Source organism: Nyctereutes procyonoides, unplaced genomic scaffold (genome assembly GCF_905146905.1).
Source record: "Nyctereutes procyonoides isolate TBG_1078 unplaced genomic scaffold, NYPRO_anot_genome, whole genome shotgun sequence".
In the NCBI taxonomy this organism is placed as follows: domain Eukaryota; kingdom Metazoa; phylum Chordata; class Mammalia; order Carnivora; family Canidae; genus Nyctereutes; species Nyctereutes procyonoides.
The window spans coordinates 75878411-75895665 of NW_026575140.1; the positions used below are offsets into that span (position 1 = coordinate 75878411).

Here is a 17255-nt window from a genome sequence, read left to right on the forward strand (position 1 = left end):
ACTGCAGGGTGAATTTCCATATCCCTGCCTCAAAGCCTGTTGGGGCGGGGAGGGGGGAGAGGGGAGAGGTCATTTGAAATTCAAATGAGGATGATTAAGGTTTTCTTGAGGAGGGAAGCTCGGACAAAAGGGGGTGAAGCCGGCTGGCACTTGTCTGCCCCGGGCTCAAAGTTATCAAAGGGAGGCGGCACCGGGTTGACTCCCTCCCTCCCCGCCTCCACAGGCCGAGGGAGAGCTGACGGTGGTCAGGCTGGGCTGGGTGCTGGTGGCCTTTGCCTCCCGGGAGAACCAGCTAGGTGCCCCAGCTGCCTCTGGACTCAGTTTACCCCTGCATGGCCTGAGGACGCTGGAGCTCAGAGCCATCCTCGAGTGTGTTCTAGTTCCAGCCTCAAGCCTCCCTCCCTCCCTCCCTCTTTTCCTCCCTCCGGTGACCACAGATGAGTCGCCTCAGTTTTTCTATCCGTGACATTGGAAACACAATCTCTACTTTCTTGTTTGGCTGAGAAGATGCGAGGGCAGACCGATTCCAGCCTCTACCACCAGCCTGTCTCTTAGGCAATCGATGGGACAGCAGGTGTGAACTTGATTGAAGGTCTCTAAGATCACTGCTAGCTCTAAGATGCCGTGATGTGAGAGCACTCTGATCCTTCGCACACACCGGTTATTGTTTGTAAGATGCTCATGTGAGCCCCTGCACCCCGGCCCCCGCTCACCGAAGTGCAGCCACGGAGAGTACTGCCTGTGTGTGAACCCCAGCTTCTCAGCTTACCAGTTTTATGACCTTGGGCTAGTTTCTTAATGGTTCCCTGCTCAGTTCCCTGGTCTGTAAAATGAGGGTAATAATTGTACCTATCTCATGAGGTTAAACACACTTACCTCAGTGCCTGCCGTGGAGTAGTGCTGTTTGCTAGTATTAGGATCAGAGGCCATCAAGTGTCCACGCAAGCAGGGCAGGGATTCAACAGCCAATCCAGGAAGCCTTGATTAGGAATATGGACTGTGTCCTGAGTAGACCTGCCAGTGAATTCATTCACTTTGGCCAACGCGCCCTTGTAGCTGCTGGTCTTTGGGAATGGGAAGCATGCTTCAGGGAAGGGCCCCAGGGGCAGCCCCCAAAGCTAAGTGGTCACCCCAACTGACAGCATGCCTGGCTAGAGGGCTCCTTGTTTTGATCCTGACTCAAGCCTGTCTTTACTTCTCAGGATACAGGGAAATGACGGGAAGAAGGGGAAGGAGCTGATAGAGGGACCCCCTCCTCTCAGGACCCAGTGCTAAAGGACAGGCCAGGTTCAGTGAGATGAGTTGATGTTGATAGTTCTGGAAAAATCCAAAGGTCCTTTATTTACTTCCTGCAAGTTTCTACAGCAACTGCCTGGGAGGCCTTCTTTGGGGATAGCGTGATGTGGTATGGACAGCTTTACCTGGTGGACGGTCGTGGGTTTGGGTTTCTGCTCAGTGATCTGTTAAATCAGGAACCTTGGGCAGGCCGATGAACCCCTCTGAGCCTCCTTTCCTCACCTGTGAAATGGGGATAATAGGAGCACCTACTCATAGGGTGGTGGTGAGGATTAAATGCTGCATGTGTATAAAATGTTTACTACAGAGCTTGGTGCGTAGTAAATGCTCAATAAATGTCAGCTACTAATTATTCCTTATTATTTGAAAACAGTGTTCTGCTGCCAAAATGTTTGAAAATTCTCTGATCTAGTCCTATTCTCCCGTTTTATGGCGGGGGAGAGACTGGGGTCAGAGAAGGGGAATGACTTTCCCAAGGTCATAGTGGGGATGTGAGACGGGAGGTTTCTTGAGGAACACTTTCTCCACCCCAGAGGCAGTAGGGGCACTATCCTCTGTCCTTTGTTTTTGCTTCCTTGGATTAAGCCTCTCCCCGCCACCCTTGTCTCAGAGGTATCAGCTCCTCCAGTCCCAGGAGGGAGGAGGACTTTATACTCTAAGAGTGAAAGAGGAGAGGGGTCCCTGGGTGGCTCAGAGTTGAGCGGCTGCCTTTGGCTCAGGGCATGACCCCGGGGTCCTGGGATCAGTCCTGCATCAGGCTCCCTGCAGGGAGCCTGCTTCTCCCTCTGCCTGTGTCTGCCTCTCTCTGTGTGTCTCTCATGAATAAATAAATAAAATCTTAAAAAAAAAAAAAAAAAGAAAAGGGTAAAAGGAGGGAGAACGGTGGCGGGGGGATCTGGGCTCAGCAGTCAGCTGTGTGTCCTATCACAGGCCTCACCCTCTGAGCCTCTAGTCACCTGTAAAACAGGAGTCCTATAATTCCAGCCCTTAGACCTCCCAGGCAGGTGGGGATCACGGAGGAGCTAGGGACGGAAGTGCACAGCAGAGGAAGAAACCAGTGCATGTCACCGTGACCAATGCATGTTGGCGAGGCCACTAGCCCTAGAGCCAGAGCTATGAGGTCCAAGCTCCTTCTCCCACCCCACTCTCCATCACTGGTGTTGGGACCCAGCCTCAGTTTCCTTGTCTGTAGAACAAGTTGTGAGGAAGCAATGAGATGAGAGTCCATGTGTGGGAGCTTTTGGAAGTGTGAGCTGTTCCACGAGCGTGAGATGGCATCTCCCGTCCAAGCTTTCCTCCTACCCGCGCCCTGCGAGCCACACACGGACCCCTGCGTGCCCACAGGAGAGCCAGAGCCCAGCCGCGTGGCCCATCGCTTCTCACCCCACTTCACTCTCCTCCGGGAAAAGGGTGAGGATAGAGCCTCCTGGTCTCCCACTGACCTTAAACCTCTTTGAACCTCTTCCCTCCTGAGGCTGGGCCAAGGGCAGAGCGGTGCTGGTCTGGAGTCGGCCTTTAAAGAACACCCACAGGTGTTGTGCAGAGTCAAGTCTGGGCAGCGGAGCTCTGGGGATTAGCTCCTGCTGTGCCGTTTATTGCCTGTATTAACTTCAGCTCATCATTTGTCCTCTTGGGGACTCAGTTTCCTTACCTGTAAATGGCGGGGATAGCATTAGAAGTCTCTAGGTCCTCTTGAGCATGGAAAACTGGTAGAAAAATAGCAGGCGAGGGGCTCTCTGAGATGTGCCTGTTAGGGCAACCAGAACCCTGGCTTCCCCACAGACTTCTCCCCTTGGAGTTAGACTTTTCTTGGTTCCGAGGCTCAGGAAACTGAGTTGAGACTTTGGTGGGGACCTGGCTCTTCTGGCCGCAGTCCTTGCCACAGGGGCCTGAGCCCCTGGTCTGTTGTTCTGGAACTTGACGCATCTGCCCAGGGGCTCCTTCAGCGTAGCCTCAGAGTGCCAAAGCTGCCCACTTTGGGCCCCCAGGAGGTGAGGGGTCACTGCAGGGAAGCCCCGGGGAGCCCCATCTCCAGCTCAGGCTGAGAAGCAATAGGGATTATATGGCCTAAACAATTAGAAGACCGTGTGAGGAGCGTTTCATTTATCAAAGAGCAACAGGACAGATGGAGCTGGAAGGACGTGGGCTTCTCTTCCAGCCATGGGGCGCAGGGGAGCCGCTGGTGTCCACCGGAGCTCAGCCCCAGGCTCCTGATCTGTGGGAAGGGACAGTAGAGCAAGGCTTCAGGATTCAATCTCACAAGCATGTGTGTGGAGAAAAGGCAACAGGTAGCTCGCACAGGCCGTGCCACAAGGAATCCCTAAGGATGTTTGCTGTGCCGGGCTTCACTGGGGTAGAGAGGGAGAAGCTTTAAATCATGAGAATTCCCATCTCACAGATGGTCAGAGGTCAAGGGGACCTGAGAGATGACCCTGTCCTGGGGTGGCCAGTGGGTTTCTTCAGGACAGCTCATTGTGACCATCCGTGGTGGTCACAAGCAGGGATGTTAGGACAAGGCGGAGGGTGCAGTGATCCATTAGGGACACCACCCTGGGCATGGCTTACACCCATGGCCATGTCTGTATTTGCTGTCCACACCCACAGAGGTAAGGTGACTTGACTGAGGCCACCTAGCTAGTGGAGCCCTGGGGGTCAGTCTCCCCTAACCCCTAAGCTGGGCTCTTTCTTCTGTCCATCCCAGGTCCTGCATCCCATTCTTCAGGGGTCTTCAGGGGTCGTCCGCGGGGGTCCTCCTGGGCATCCCCTTGCCCCCATGAAGGAGGTGGCAGGAATGCAGACAGAAACTTTTTTGTTTTAATATTTAAGGGAAGTTGAAGGCTGCGGAGATTAAGCCACTTGCCCCAAGTCCAGCGTAAAACAGCCTTTGAAGTAACCCTCGAGCTCAGTTTCCCGTGTGTTCTCTGTACAGAACTCTGACCATTAGGCAACACTGCCAGTTCCTTGGAGGAATCTCAAGTAACAAAAAAGGTAGGCCTGGTGTCTGTGGGGTCCTGGAAAAAAAAAAAAAACCGCTTTGACTGGTTTAAATGGCCATGCCGGGAAGTCTCCTGGTCTGCTCTGGTGGCCGGCTGCCCAGGAGCGTTGCCAAAGTCCTGGTGGCCTTAATCACTGCTCTCCTAGGAAGTGCTAGCCAGCTGCCAAGTGGCCATAAAGTGGCCCTGGAAGCCTTAGTGGGCTATGCTGGATGTGGAGCTGGTGAGAAGAGAAGCAGTCCGGAGCTGGGAGAGGTTCGGCCCCACTGCCGAGCACTCTGCATTGTTTACTGGGCAGAAGTGAAAAATCCTGCTTGGACAGTTCTCCATTCTTGTGCTTCCACCTCCCTCACCCAGAGAATTGCTCCCCAGGCAAACTCACATCCCAGTGCTGCCAAAGCTATGCAAATCAGCAGGCTCTGCTGCTCCCAGGTGGGAAAGCACAGGTCTGGTAGGGTTCCTCCTGCCTGGCTTCCACCCGGGGTCCTGATCGCTTAACCCGGCTGGGACTCAGTCTCCTCACCTGTAAAATGGGGTGAATAATAATGCTTCATCTTCCCGAAGGCAGGGAACTTGCCCTGATCTCCTGAGGTCTCTCTCCCAGGCCCATGAGCCAGGGTTTTAAGCTGTTTGCTTCTCCTCCTTTCTTGCTGGAAGCCTCAGGGCCTAGAGATTGCCAGGAGGCCACGAGAACCCAAAGAAGCCCAGAGAGACCCCGGCGGGTGGCCCTTCTGGCTTGATGTAGATCTCACCCACTGGCCCCTAAGACCCCCATGTGGAGGTCCAGGCGGGTCCAGGACTTCCTCCTGGAGCCCTCTCTGCCCTCCCCCCTCCCTTCTGTGTCCTTATCTTTGGTTTGTGCGCAGAACAAACAGGACAGAGGGAAATGGTGAGAAGAGCTCTTTGGTCCTTCGTGTGCCTCACTCTGCCTCGGCCACAGACAGGGACCAGTTTCTGGGAGTGGGGGAGAAAAAGCCGTGGTGCATTTCGATCAACTGCATCGGGTGGAACTTCAGAGATGGAAGCAATTTTGGGTTTCCTGCAATCCCCCTCTTGATGCCATCAAATTGTCCCTCGATGCAGAAACCTCTTCTGTAACATCCCTGAAACGAGCCGCCCCTGCCTGAATATTCCTAGCAATGGGGAGCTCTGTCGATGTGAAACTATGGAGTTCCACTGCCAAACAAACCCACTTCTCATAAAATTCTTCCTCCTACTGAGATGAGGCCTGCTTTCCAGCAGCTTCACCAGTGGCCCTGCTCTGCTCTTTGCTGCTGCAGGCTAAGCCTGGTTCACTTCCATGCCAACATTTGGAGAGGAAGGAAAAGTCCACTGATATTTATTTAAGCACTTACTATGCACCAGGCACTGTGCCAAGTGCTTTCCAATGTTCCCTCATTGAATCGTTTTAAATTTTTTTTTTGAGAAGCCTCAAACGTATGGAAAAGATAGAAAATGGTTAATGAATAGCCACATACCCGTCACCTGAATTTAATAACTGTTAACATCTTGCCATATTTGCTTCATCCATTTGTTTCTGAAATCCTTTTTTTTTTTCTCCTCCCCTTTGCAACTTTTCCTCGTGGACATTTTCAAACACACATGACCATAGAGACGAATACAAAGAGCCCCCATATACTCATTCCCCACTCTCAGCAACCATCAAATTTCTGCCCTTCTGGCTGCTGGAATATTTTATTATACATTGTAGACATTAGAACATTTCCATCCTAAATATGGCAAGGATGCATCTGCAAAACAGAAGGACATCTTCCTTCTTAACTACAATGTCATTATTACACTTAAAACGAATTTCTCATTTAATTCTCGTGGCAATGCCACGCAGAAGGTTTTATATAAGGGCAAGTGTCTCTTCTCTAGGTCAAACATCCTTTCCTCATCTGGTGTGACAACTGGGCCTTTTACCCCCTTGGTCTTCATGCTCCACCGCCCAATTCATCAGGGTCCCTTTTTCAAAACGATGCCCTGTGCTGGGCACGATGCTCTCCCTCAGGGAGCTGCCCTGATCTGTGTGTCTGGTAGTGCACGGGACTGCCTTGGCTTTTTAAGCAGCTACCCCACACATGTGTAGCACGCTTTGGGCTCATGTTGAGCTTTGGCCAGCTCAAAATCTCCTTTTTTTGTCATTTCTTTTCCACGTGGGATACTCTGACGCCAGCCTCCTCCAGCTTCCCCTCCTCACAAGGAACTGCGATGTGTTTATTTCCAAATAATGTCTGCCAACAAACAGAAAGGAGAATTACGTTTTCATTTTTGTTTTTCTTTTTTGGCAGGGGAGGCATATTTGACCTCCTAGGAGTCTCAGCTTCTCTCAAAATGTAAAATACAGAGTACGGACATTTCAGTGGCCAAGTACCTGACACTATGCACGCTTGAATTTTAGTCACTCTAGGTACCAGCTATGATTATTTCTATTCTAGCCTGAAGTTTGTTATTGGTATTGTTGAAAAAGCTTTTTATGAGGCTTCCTATAGTAGCATGTAGTCTTTTTTTTTTTCCAGCTTTACTGGGGTGCAAGTGGTAGATAAAATTGTAAGGTATTTATAGTGTACATCATGGTGGTTTGATATGTGCATATACTGGGAAATGGTCCCCTCCATCTGGTTGATTATTACATCCATCGTTTTCCATGTTTACCTTTTTTTGTATGTGAGAGAACCTTTTAGTTCTGCTCTTAGCAAATTTCAATTAAAAAAAATAGATATATAGTGCTATCAACTATAGTCACCACGCTCTATATATCCTCAGACTTTGTTCATCTTATAGCTGAAAGTTTGTACCCTTTTACCAACCTTTCCCTTTCCCCTAACCCCTTCAGCTTCTGGCAACCACTCTTCTACTCTCTCATGCTTTGTTTCTCGGAGTTTGACTTTTTATTTCTTTTTTAATTTTTTTGAGATTCCACATGTAAGTGATACCATTTTGTATTTTTCTGTCTTATTTCACTTAGCCTACCACAAGTCCCTCTGTGTTGTCACAAATGGCAGGGTTTCCTTTTTCCTTGTGGCTGAATAATATTCTAGTATGTATGTGTGTGTTTAAATAAATAACATCTTCCTTATCTATTGATCCATTGATCACTTTAGGTTGATCCCACACTTTAGGTTGGGTCCATAGCTTGGCTATTATGAATAAAGCCCCAGTGAACCTGAGGTGCAGATATCTCCTTCATAGCATGTTTTCTTTTCTTTTGGAAATCTACCCAGAAGTAGGGTTGGTGGGTCATATGTAGCAAATAGTCTTCTGGTTGGGTATCACTTTGTGCAGTTTGACTACTTTAGTGGACTACTCAACATAAAGTAGAAAAGCCAATTTCTGGGCTAGCGTATTTGTTAAAACAGAATTCCCTAATTGGGGAATCTTTACTTTCTGTTTCATTTTTGTTGAGGTAAAAAAAAAAAAGCCACATAACATAAAAATTAAAAAACATGGAATTTAAACAAAATTTACCATCTTAATCATTTCTAAGGGTACAGTTCAGCCTCCCCTATCTTTTCCATATACAGTTGATTTAGTTTAACCTAAGTGCAGGGCTTTATATTTATTCCTGTTATGTTTTACCTTGTTGGTTTTGGCTTCTATTAGAACATGCCAAAATATTTTCTTAATCCTGATTCTCTATTCTCTAGTTTTCTATATTAATCTCCCTCTCTGTTTTGAATCATTTCCAAATTCGAGCAGCATCTAGCCTGTTGATTTACCTAAGCTGTTGATCAAAGTTGAATCCTTGGTTTCTCCGTGTCAGCCACTGGATGCAGTGCCCTTTTTTCTTTTTTTTAATATAAGCTCTATGCCCATCGTGGGGCTGGAACTTACAACCCCAAGATCAAGAGCCACATGCTCTACCAACTGAGCCAGCCAGGCGTCCCATGCAGTGCCTTTATTGGAAAAACTGTATGAGTACAGGAGTTGAGAAATCAAGCTTTGGTCTTGATTCAAGTTCTCTGAGGCTGTGTATCCTCTGTAAGGTGCTTCCCCTCTCAGTTTGGACTTCAGTATCTTTCCGACTCTTCCTACTATGTATCTGCCTGCTTTATTTTTTTCTGCAAGCGGCTGCCACCTTCTAGAGAGGGAGCCAGGGCTTGGAAATAAGATATGTTCAAGTTTCTGCAGTTGGTGGCACATGACTTTCTCAGGTCGGAATCAAAGATTTATTTTTGGAGCAGTTTCTTAGTAATTTGGATCAAGCACGTGGTCATTCAGCACCTAGTGTGTACTGGACAACTTAAGTCACTTGATGTACAAAGATGAACAAGATATAACAATGCTGGCTGCTAAGAGCTCACGAATTTATTTTTTTATTTTTATTTTTTATTTAATTATTTTTATTTATTTATGACAATCACACAGATAGAGAGAGAGAGGCAGAGACACAGGCAGAGGGAGAAGCAGGCTCCATCCACCGGGAGCCTGACGTGGGATTCGATCCTGGGTCTCCAGGATCGCGCCCTGGGCCAAAGGCAGGCGCTAAACCGCTGCGCCACCCAGGGATCCCAGAGCTCACGAATTTATGAGACAAACAGACACATGAACCACTGGGTCTAAAAAATGTGATATGTGCAATAGAGATAAATAATAGGTGTGGCGATGCAGAGAAAATCCCTTATTTTGCTTTGGGTGAATTTCATGGAGGAGGTGACATTTGAGTTTGATCTTAGAGGATGAGTGTGTATTTTCTAGGGAGAGAAGGGCACAGCATGCGCAAAGTCCCTAACATACAACCAGGCTCAACCTGGGTAGAGGGGTGGCCCGGGATGTCTGGAGCCCAGCTCTACAACTGAGTAGTGTCTCCTAGCTCACAAGCATGGTCACCAGTTTTCTCTCATTTGAGCTTTACTATATTCCTGGAAAGTGGGAGGAATGGGAATTATGACCTTATTTTGCCATTGAAGAGTGTGAAGCTCTGGAGCTACCTGCCTTGGCCAAACTCACACAGCTTGGGAGTGATGAAGCCAAGGCTTGACCCTCCATTCACTCACTTCCGGTCCAGGACTGTTTCCAGTAAGCCCTGCTGCTCCTCCACAGAGCACTGCAAAGGGGTAGAAAATAATGATCGTGGGTCACTGTTTCACATAATGTGATAATTGCATCCCCTGCTTTCTTCACAAAAGAGGAACACCTTCCTCACTGTGTCAAAGATGAATAAGTTGAGTCCCAGGAATGCCTCACCAGTCCTCTCTCAATCAATCTAGAGCCTTAGCAGTGGAGTCAGAATCAGAACAGAAATTGCTTTGGGGAGCTGAGCCCTTACTAAGCACCCGGCACTGAGCTATATGGCACTCTCTGCTCTGTCGGAGTGTCATGGGACCAGTCTCCCTGAGAGGTCCTGGCCAACCCAGGTACCTCATTCAGTTAGCCTGGGATTCAGAGAAGCTTAGGTACAGATACTGAAGCAGGTGAGAATGAGTTTGATGAGAAGGAGAATTGTCCTCATCACACTCCAAGAGCAGCAGGTGAATCCTCATGCTAAGAGGCCTCTTGAGAAGGACCATGAAAAAACTTCTAGGCAAGAGAAGTTGTTAATTTTGTTGGCTGGTGAGTTTTAAAATTAATCTCTGAATTTTGCTTGTTCATCTTTTTCATTGTGTGGATCTCATAAACAATATGATAGTGGCATTTACAGAAATCAAAAGCAAAGATCTTTTTAAAATTGTTCACAAAGCTAATGACCTCCTCCAAGCCAAACTGTTCTGGCCCTCTGCTCTTTCTCTCACTATATTATTACCTCCTTCTGGAAACATCTCCTCTTACCTCCCAGACACCACACTTGCCTGGTCCTCCGCCTACTCGGGTGCCCCCTCTTCCTCAGTCTCCTTTCCTGTCTCCTCCTCATTCCAGCCTTGACTCTTTTTTCTTCTTCATCTGGACTCAGTTTCTTCATAACGTCACTGAGTCCTATGGCTTAAATGCCACCTATTAGCTGATAACTCCCCAGGTTATACATCTGACCTTACACCTCTCCTGAGTCCAAACTCACTTCCCCGTCTCTACTGGGATATCTAACTGGCATCTCAAACTTCACACATTCAAAAATAAAGCTTTCCACATTCTACCACTGGCCTGCCCTCCCCCAAGTCACCCCCATTGGTGGTAATGGCACCACTGATGATCCCTTCGAGAAGGGCCAAAGCCTAGAAGTCATTCTTGATTCCTCTCCTCCCTTGCATAGCACCTCCCATCCATCAGCCAGTCTGTCAGTTATCCCAAATGCATTCTAAATCCAGGCCTTTCTTGCCACCACCACTGTTACTGTCCCATCCACTCTGCTGCCCTTTCTCTTCTGGATCACTGCAATACCTCTCAGTTGGTGGTCTTCCTTCCTGCTCTCTAACCACCTACAAGCTCATCCCTGCAGGTTTAAACCCTGAAGTCAGATCGTGTTACTCCTCTGCTCAAACCCTCTATCACTTACATCGTCCCTGGGTGAACGTTGAAGCTTCACTGTTACCTGTCTGCCAGATTCACGTCATCTTGCCCCTGCTTACCCTATTCTTCAGCCATACTAGCCTCATTACTATTCCTCAGCATGCAAGCCTGCTCTTGCCTTATGTCTTGATACTTCTGTCTGGAATGATCTTCCTTAGGGGCTTCTGCTGTCTTCTCCAGTATTATATTCCCAGGGCCTATAACAGTGCCTGGTACCTAGAGTGTGCTGAGTAAATAAATGTGTGTTGAATGAATGAATTTGCTCTTTTGTCAAGTTTTAAAATTACTCCTTATTGGGCCGACTTGACCATGTCATGGAAGGATTTTTTTTTTTTAAGATAAAGCTCCTCAAAAAATAAAATCTAGAACTATCAGATTATTTAGCAATACTGCTTCTGGGTATTTAGGCAAAGAAAATGAAGACACTAACTCAAAAAGGTATCTGCAGCCCCATGTTCAATGCAGTGTTATTTACAATAGCTAAGACATGGAAACAACCTACATATCCACTGGTGGATGAATAAGTAAAGAAAATATGGTGTATGTATATATATATGTACACACACACACAGACACAAACAACATGGAACATCATTTAGCCCTGAAAGAGAATGAAATCTTGCCATTTATGATAACATGAACAGAACTTGAGGGCATTATGCTAAGTGAAATAAATCAGAGAAAGACAAATACCAAGGGATCTCAATTAACATGTGAAATCTAAAAAGGAAGTACACAACTACCCCCCTGCCAAAATCAGGCTCATAGATATAGAGAACAGATTGGTGGTTGCCAGAGGTGGGGGGTGGGGAGAGATGAAATGAATAAAGGGCATCAAACTTCCAGTTATGAAATAAATCTTGGGAAGTAACGAATCACGTGGTGACTATAGTTAATAAAACTGTATTGCATATTTGGAAGTTGCTAAGAGAGGAGGTCTTAAAAATTCTCATCACAAGACAAAAATTATGTGACTATGTATGATGATGAATATTAGCTAGACTTACTGTGGTGACCAGTTGGCTCACAATGCATACAAAGGTTGAATCGTGGTATACCTGAAACCAATGTTATATGTCGGTTACACCACAATTAGAGAAAAAGATAAAACCAGTTTTACCATTAAGTCTATCTCTGTGTACATCACAATTAGAAAAAAAAAAGATAAAAGCAATTTTACCTTTAAACCTGTCCAGTCTGTGGGCCCCTCCTACCTTTAGCTCCCCTTGCACATTTTATATATATCGTCTTAATTGATCTCAAAATCAGGCTGCTATCCAGAGGTCACTCTGTGTTTCCCATATGCTTTTCTCAGGATCCTACCCCTCTTCATCCTCTGCTCTCATCTTGCTGCCCCCGTTGCTAGAGCAGGTGCCCTCCCAACCATACAGGAAAGGGCATGCTTCCCCATCCTCATTTAGAACACAGCAGGGCAAGGGGGCTTAAGTTAAAAGGCCAGAGGATCTCTTAGACCCCATTCCTTCTTCGACCAGGCATTTTTTGAGACACTGAGCTGTTCTAGGAACCATGGTGGCCATTGAGTAGGGATGTTATGTCCTCATTTTCAAGGAACCCATAGACTAGTAGGAGAGAGAAGCACACTAAAAAAAGGAGTCGCACGATGTGCCATGCGGTAGTAGTAAGGACTACTGGAGTCCAGAGTGACCAGGACTAATGCTCTGTGAAAGGGTGTGGTGCAAGGAAGTGTGAAAATGGGACAGGGTTGGTGTGTTTGCCCATGAGCTCAGGGTGCCTGGGAGGGAGTGAGGTGGGATCCTGAGGGACAGTCATATGGGGAATTGTATGTTGTGCTAAGAAACTGAGATTTTATTCCAAAGTTATTGAAGATCCAATGAAAAGCAGAAGAATTTTCTGATTGAAAGTTCTGAATTCATTCACTTGTCCATTTATTCTTTCATTCAACCAGTATATTTTGAACTCCTGTTACGTGCTAAGCCCAGTGCTAGGCTCTGAGTATATGGTATTTAGTAAACCATTCATCGTCCTTGCTATTACAGAGCCAGCCAGCTGTGGAGCACAAAGGAAGATTGTTTGGTGGCTCCTGCCATAAAGAGTTATAGGAAAAGGAAACTCATGCTTATCGTAGCTAACACTGGAAGCAAGTCCCCTAACAATAGGTGTATATTTAAGCAAATTATGGTCCACAGAATGGAATATTAGGGAACCATTAAAAATGATGTTTGCAAGCATAGGAGGAGGGGGAAAAAGATTTATGGTGCCCCTTAACAGTATAGGGGAAATATTAATGATGTTTACTGGAAAAAGCAGGGTAATATTTATACAGAGTGGTGAATATCAATGAGGCAAAACAAGCATTAAAAAAAAGACCATAACATATACAAACATGTAAATTACAGCTGCCCTTCAGCAGAGTGATTTTTCTGCTACTTTATACTTTTTTCTGTATCAAATATTTTTCTCTATGAAGCACACGTTTATTCGTTCCACCCGATGTTTACTATAAAGGAAAGAGGAACAGACAAGAAATGAAAGCCAGAAGGGAAAGGCAAGAACAGACACCTGTCTACCTGAGATGACTTAGGTGTCATCTCCTCAGGAGGCCTGGGGTAGTGAGGGGACTTCCTGCCTCAGGGCAATGCCATTAGGACCCCTGGCTGGTCATCCCTTCCTTAGCCACCAGAGCCTGTGCTCTGTCTGAGGGAGTGGAGCAGGACATGCGCCCTGGGATTGCAAGTTCAAGGCCTGGTGACTCCGTGTGACCTGGGACAAGTCAGTCTTCCTGGCAATCCACATCCCTGGAGGAGATTTTCCAAAGACCTCTCCAGGAAACAGGATAAGTGGGAGGATCCTGGCCACAGGGGAAGTGGGTGTTCTTTCTCGACACAGAGACAAGCTCCTCCCAACATCACCATTTCCCTCTAATCTTCAGGCTCTTCCAATCCTGCTAGCAACTCATATTTTTGTTTTTATCTCTTTCAGGAAATGATCGAAATGGCCTAGATTTCAACAGGCAGGTAAGGACTTTCAGAAGAAAACCTTTATTCTATAAATGGTGGGGTGGGGTGGAGTGGGCAGCCACTTAGATGACATCAGATGCAGGAGATATAAAGAAGATTAGGTCAAATTTGAGGGTGTTTATTCATAGACTCAATAGCTTTCAGGCTTGAGCCAGAGGGGCCTCTAAAGGGCCTTTGTGTCCACCCCCTTCCCCCAGTCCACAACCCAATGTAGGGTCTCCACTGTCCCCTCAAATGGAGCACTAATTTCGGATTAAGTGCTTGCCTGGTGTGATGCCGAACCTAAGACCACAGATCTCCTCCCATCATGGTTTCTAGTCTGAGTTGCCTGTTGGGTGAGTCTGTCTGCGTGGACCAACTGTACGGAGAGGAATTTATGGAGGTACCAAAGATGGAGGATTTGGGCCCCTCAGGGAACTACTGATCGAAAGGAAAAGATACGGGACAAAAAAGGAGGAATGGTACAGAAGAGGCCAGGACAAAGTATATAGCCTGGCCCAAAGGGACAATGTAGACACAAGCTTGGCGCCTTTGAAGAAAACTAAGTCGTGTAGGATTCCAGTTGGTCTAGGGAGTGGTGTTGGACAGGGTGTAGGATGGATGGATGTGGCATGTAAAGAGAAGGATGGAGCAGAGGGCGAGGGCTTTCCCCGCTGAGATCAGGGGCTGGAGAGAAGACTGGGGAGAGGGCTAGGACAGGGCATGATGTCAGAGCAGATGTGGGAGGGGACGTTGCAGGGAGGAAAGGGAAGGTGGTCTGAGTTTCTTATCAGAAAAATTAATTTATTCCATAAATTTGGTGGCAGTGGGGGGGGCATGTATACTGTGCCAGGTGTGGGACTACAAAGAAAATTAAGACATGGTCTCTGCCCTGGAGGAGCTTAGAGTCTCGTGTGGGGAGTGGGAGAGAGAGGAGAGGGAGAGGGAGGAGAGAGAGACTCCTAAGGGAATAATTATAATACACTTGCATCCCTGCTTAACTAGAGGTATGTAGAAAGCGTGGCATGGAACAGAAATGGAAAGAGTCCATTGTTCCTGGGAGCTCAGGGCAGGCTTCATGGAGGAGGTGCTATTTGAATCTAGCTCTAAAGGGTGAGTAGGACTGTGTCAGGCCGAGAAGAGTGGGATTGAAGGGCTGAAAATCCAAATGGGATGGGGTGCATTGGATAATCACAGGTTCCTTCTCGCTCTAATCTTCCAGTCAAAGTTTAGGTGGCAGTCTGCGGTGGGGCTGGAGATCAGACTCCTTTATCTAGACTGTGATTTGCAGTCCCTACTAGCATTTCCTAAAGGGCTAGGTACTTTCTGGGTGTATCCTTCATGGCCAGAGAGAGGAATAATCTGGAGTCCTGAGCCAAAACCTCTTAGGCAGGTACTTTCTGCATTTTGTTCACTGTGGAAGTTTGCTAACGAGCGGAGGCCAACTGCTCTCTCTGCACTCGAGGCCTGAAGTGCAGAGAGGCTTCAGACTTAGCTCCGAGGAAGGACTTGCCGCCAACATGGTCTATTCAACTCCAGGACAGCCACCAAGGGAGACAGACGTGGAATCAGCTTCTGCTCCAAGGTCTTTTTTTTTTTAATTTTTATTTATTTATGATAGTCACAGAGAGAGAGAGAGAGAGAGAGAGAGGCAGAGACATAGGCAGAAGGAGAAGCAGGCTCCATGCACCGGGAGCCCAACGTGGGATTCGATCCCGGGTCCCCAGGATCGCGCCCTGGGCCAAAGGCAGGTGCTAAACTGCTGCGCCACCCAGGGATCCCAAGGTCTTTGGATATGAGGCCGGTTCTTCCCTCGGGGGTGGCTTTGCCAGGCTTGCTGTAAGGGCGGGAGGATGGAGGAGATCCCCAAGGATTCTGTGATCCTGGAGGAGGTTGGGATGTGGCCCGTGCCCTGTGCTTCCACCCTGACGAGTCGGGATGGCAGCCTGGGACCCACCTCTCACAGGCCCTTGGAGAAGACGTGCGGGGAGGAGCCCATTCCGCACCGAGGAATGTCCGGAGGTGGCCTGCTGGCTTTAAACGCTTGTGTGATCTTTTGGAAGTTTGGGAAGCCCTCGTGCTTGGGACAAGGCTGGGAGCAGCCCCCCTGGCCCTAGGCAGCCTAGAAAGAGGCCTCTGGCCCTTTGAACATCTTTTGGGGTGTGGTTCCTCCACCGGTTGGGAGAAAGTTGGCTGGCTTCTGCCAGGAGTGGGCCTCACTTGAGTTTGCTTTACTTAGATGAGCCCCATGGGGTGGGTTGTTCCCTCCCTCCCCTGGTAAGGGTTTTTTTGATTTCTTATTACTGACAAGAACAGACACGAAAGATCTTTCCTTTCAAGAAGGGGGGAATTTTGGAGAAAGAGGCTCAGCCGGGTCACACTCCTGTATGCTCTCACGCCTAAGCTCTCCTGTGCTTAGGAGCATACACTCATGCTCCTCCCTGTCACTCTGTCCCTCAGGGCCAGAGACACTGACCCCTGCAGGTTCATGCCGACAGGTGGGCACCCAGGATCTCTCAAGCCACTGCGTTGTCGATCATACCTCCACCCTTCACAGGGAAAGTAAAGGAATATTCGCTACCTGCCAAGCTCTGTGCGAGGAGCTTGGGTGCTTTATCTCATTTCATTCTCACTATAAACCAAGTGTTACTATCCGCATTACACTGGTGAGGAAGGCGCCTCCCCAGTAGCCCCACCTCTTTTTGACAAAGGATTTGGGAGATTAAATAATTTGCTGAAGCTCACGTGATTGGCCAATTGGCAGAGTCAGGATTTGAACCCACATCTCTTGGACTCCAGAGCCCATTTTTCCCATGATGCCGTGCTGCATTCCCCCCTCTACAGTCTCTCCACTCCCCATTCTCTGCACACACACCATCCTCAGGGAGAGGCCTGGGAGCCAGAGCTTGAGCGTGACCTCACTGTGACTAACTGGGAGGAAATGGGAGGCAGAGGGTGTGGGGAAGGGAAGAAAGGGCGGTTGTGTAGGAGCAGTCTGGTATGGTTCAGAGAAGGGGTTGGCAGACACAGGACAGCAGAGGATGAGCCTCTGCCCTCGGTGAAGCCCCAGTTGGAAAGCTGCAAGCCAACTGCTGCAATCGGGAGTTGCATGAGCAAAGGACACTGGCTCATCAGGAAATTTCACGCTGAACCTGTTAACTTCCTGGTCTCAGGAAAGCAGCCTGAGCCTTTTTGGACCATAATTGTGGGAAGACCCAGGAACCCAGAAGCAGCACCATCCTGCCATCCCTGGGAAAGATAAGAAAGTGGAGAAGCAACAGGATAAGGCCAGATCCCCAGATGGGGAGGCAGATGTCCTGGTGCCAATGCGGCGTCTCTACCTCTCACTAGTCACTTCTTTCCTTTCCTTTCCTTTCCTTTCCTTTCCTTTCCTTTCCTTTCCTTTCCTTTCCTTTCCTTTCCTTTCCTTTCCTTTCCTTTTTTTTTAAGATTGTACTTATCTTTTCATGAAAGACACAGAGAGAGGCAGAGACACAGGCAGAGGGAGAAGCAGGATCCCTCCCTGCAGGGAGCCCAATGT

General features: G+C 48.0%; 1 protein-coding gene across 3 annotated transcripts in view; it reads left to right on the plus strand.

The window, feature by feature from the left end:
• POU2F3 (POU class 2 homeobox 3) overlaps nucleotides 1–17255 on the plus strand; it is a 76349-nt gene that overhangs the window by 15236 nt on the left and 43858 nt on the right. For all 3 annotated transcript variants that reach the window (XM_055305879.1, XM_055305881.1, XM_055305880.1), the window contains exon 3: nucleotides 13698–13732. In XM_055305879.1, coding sequence (XP_055161854.1) covers nucleotides 13698–13732 — 35 coding nt within the window. The remainder of the gene's footprint in view (nucleotides 1–13697; nucleotides 13733–17255) is intronic.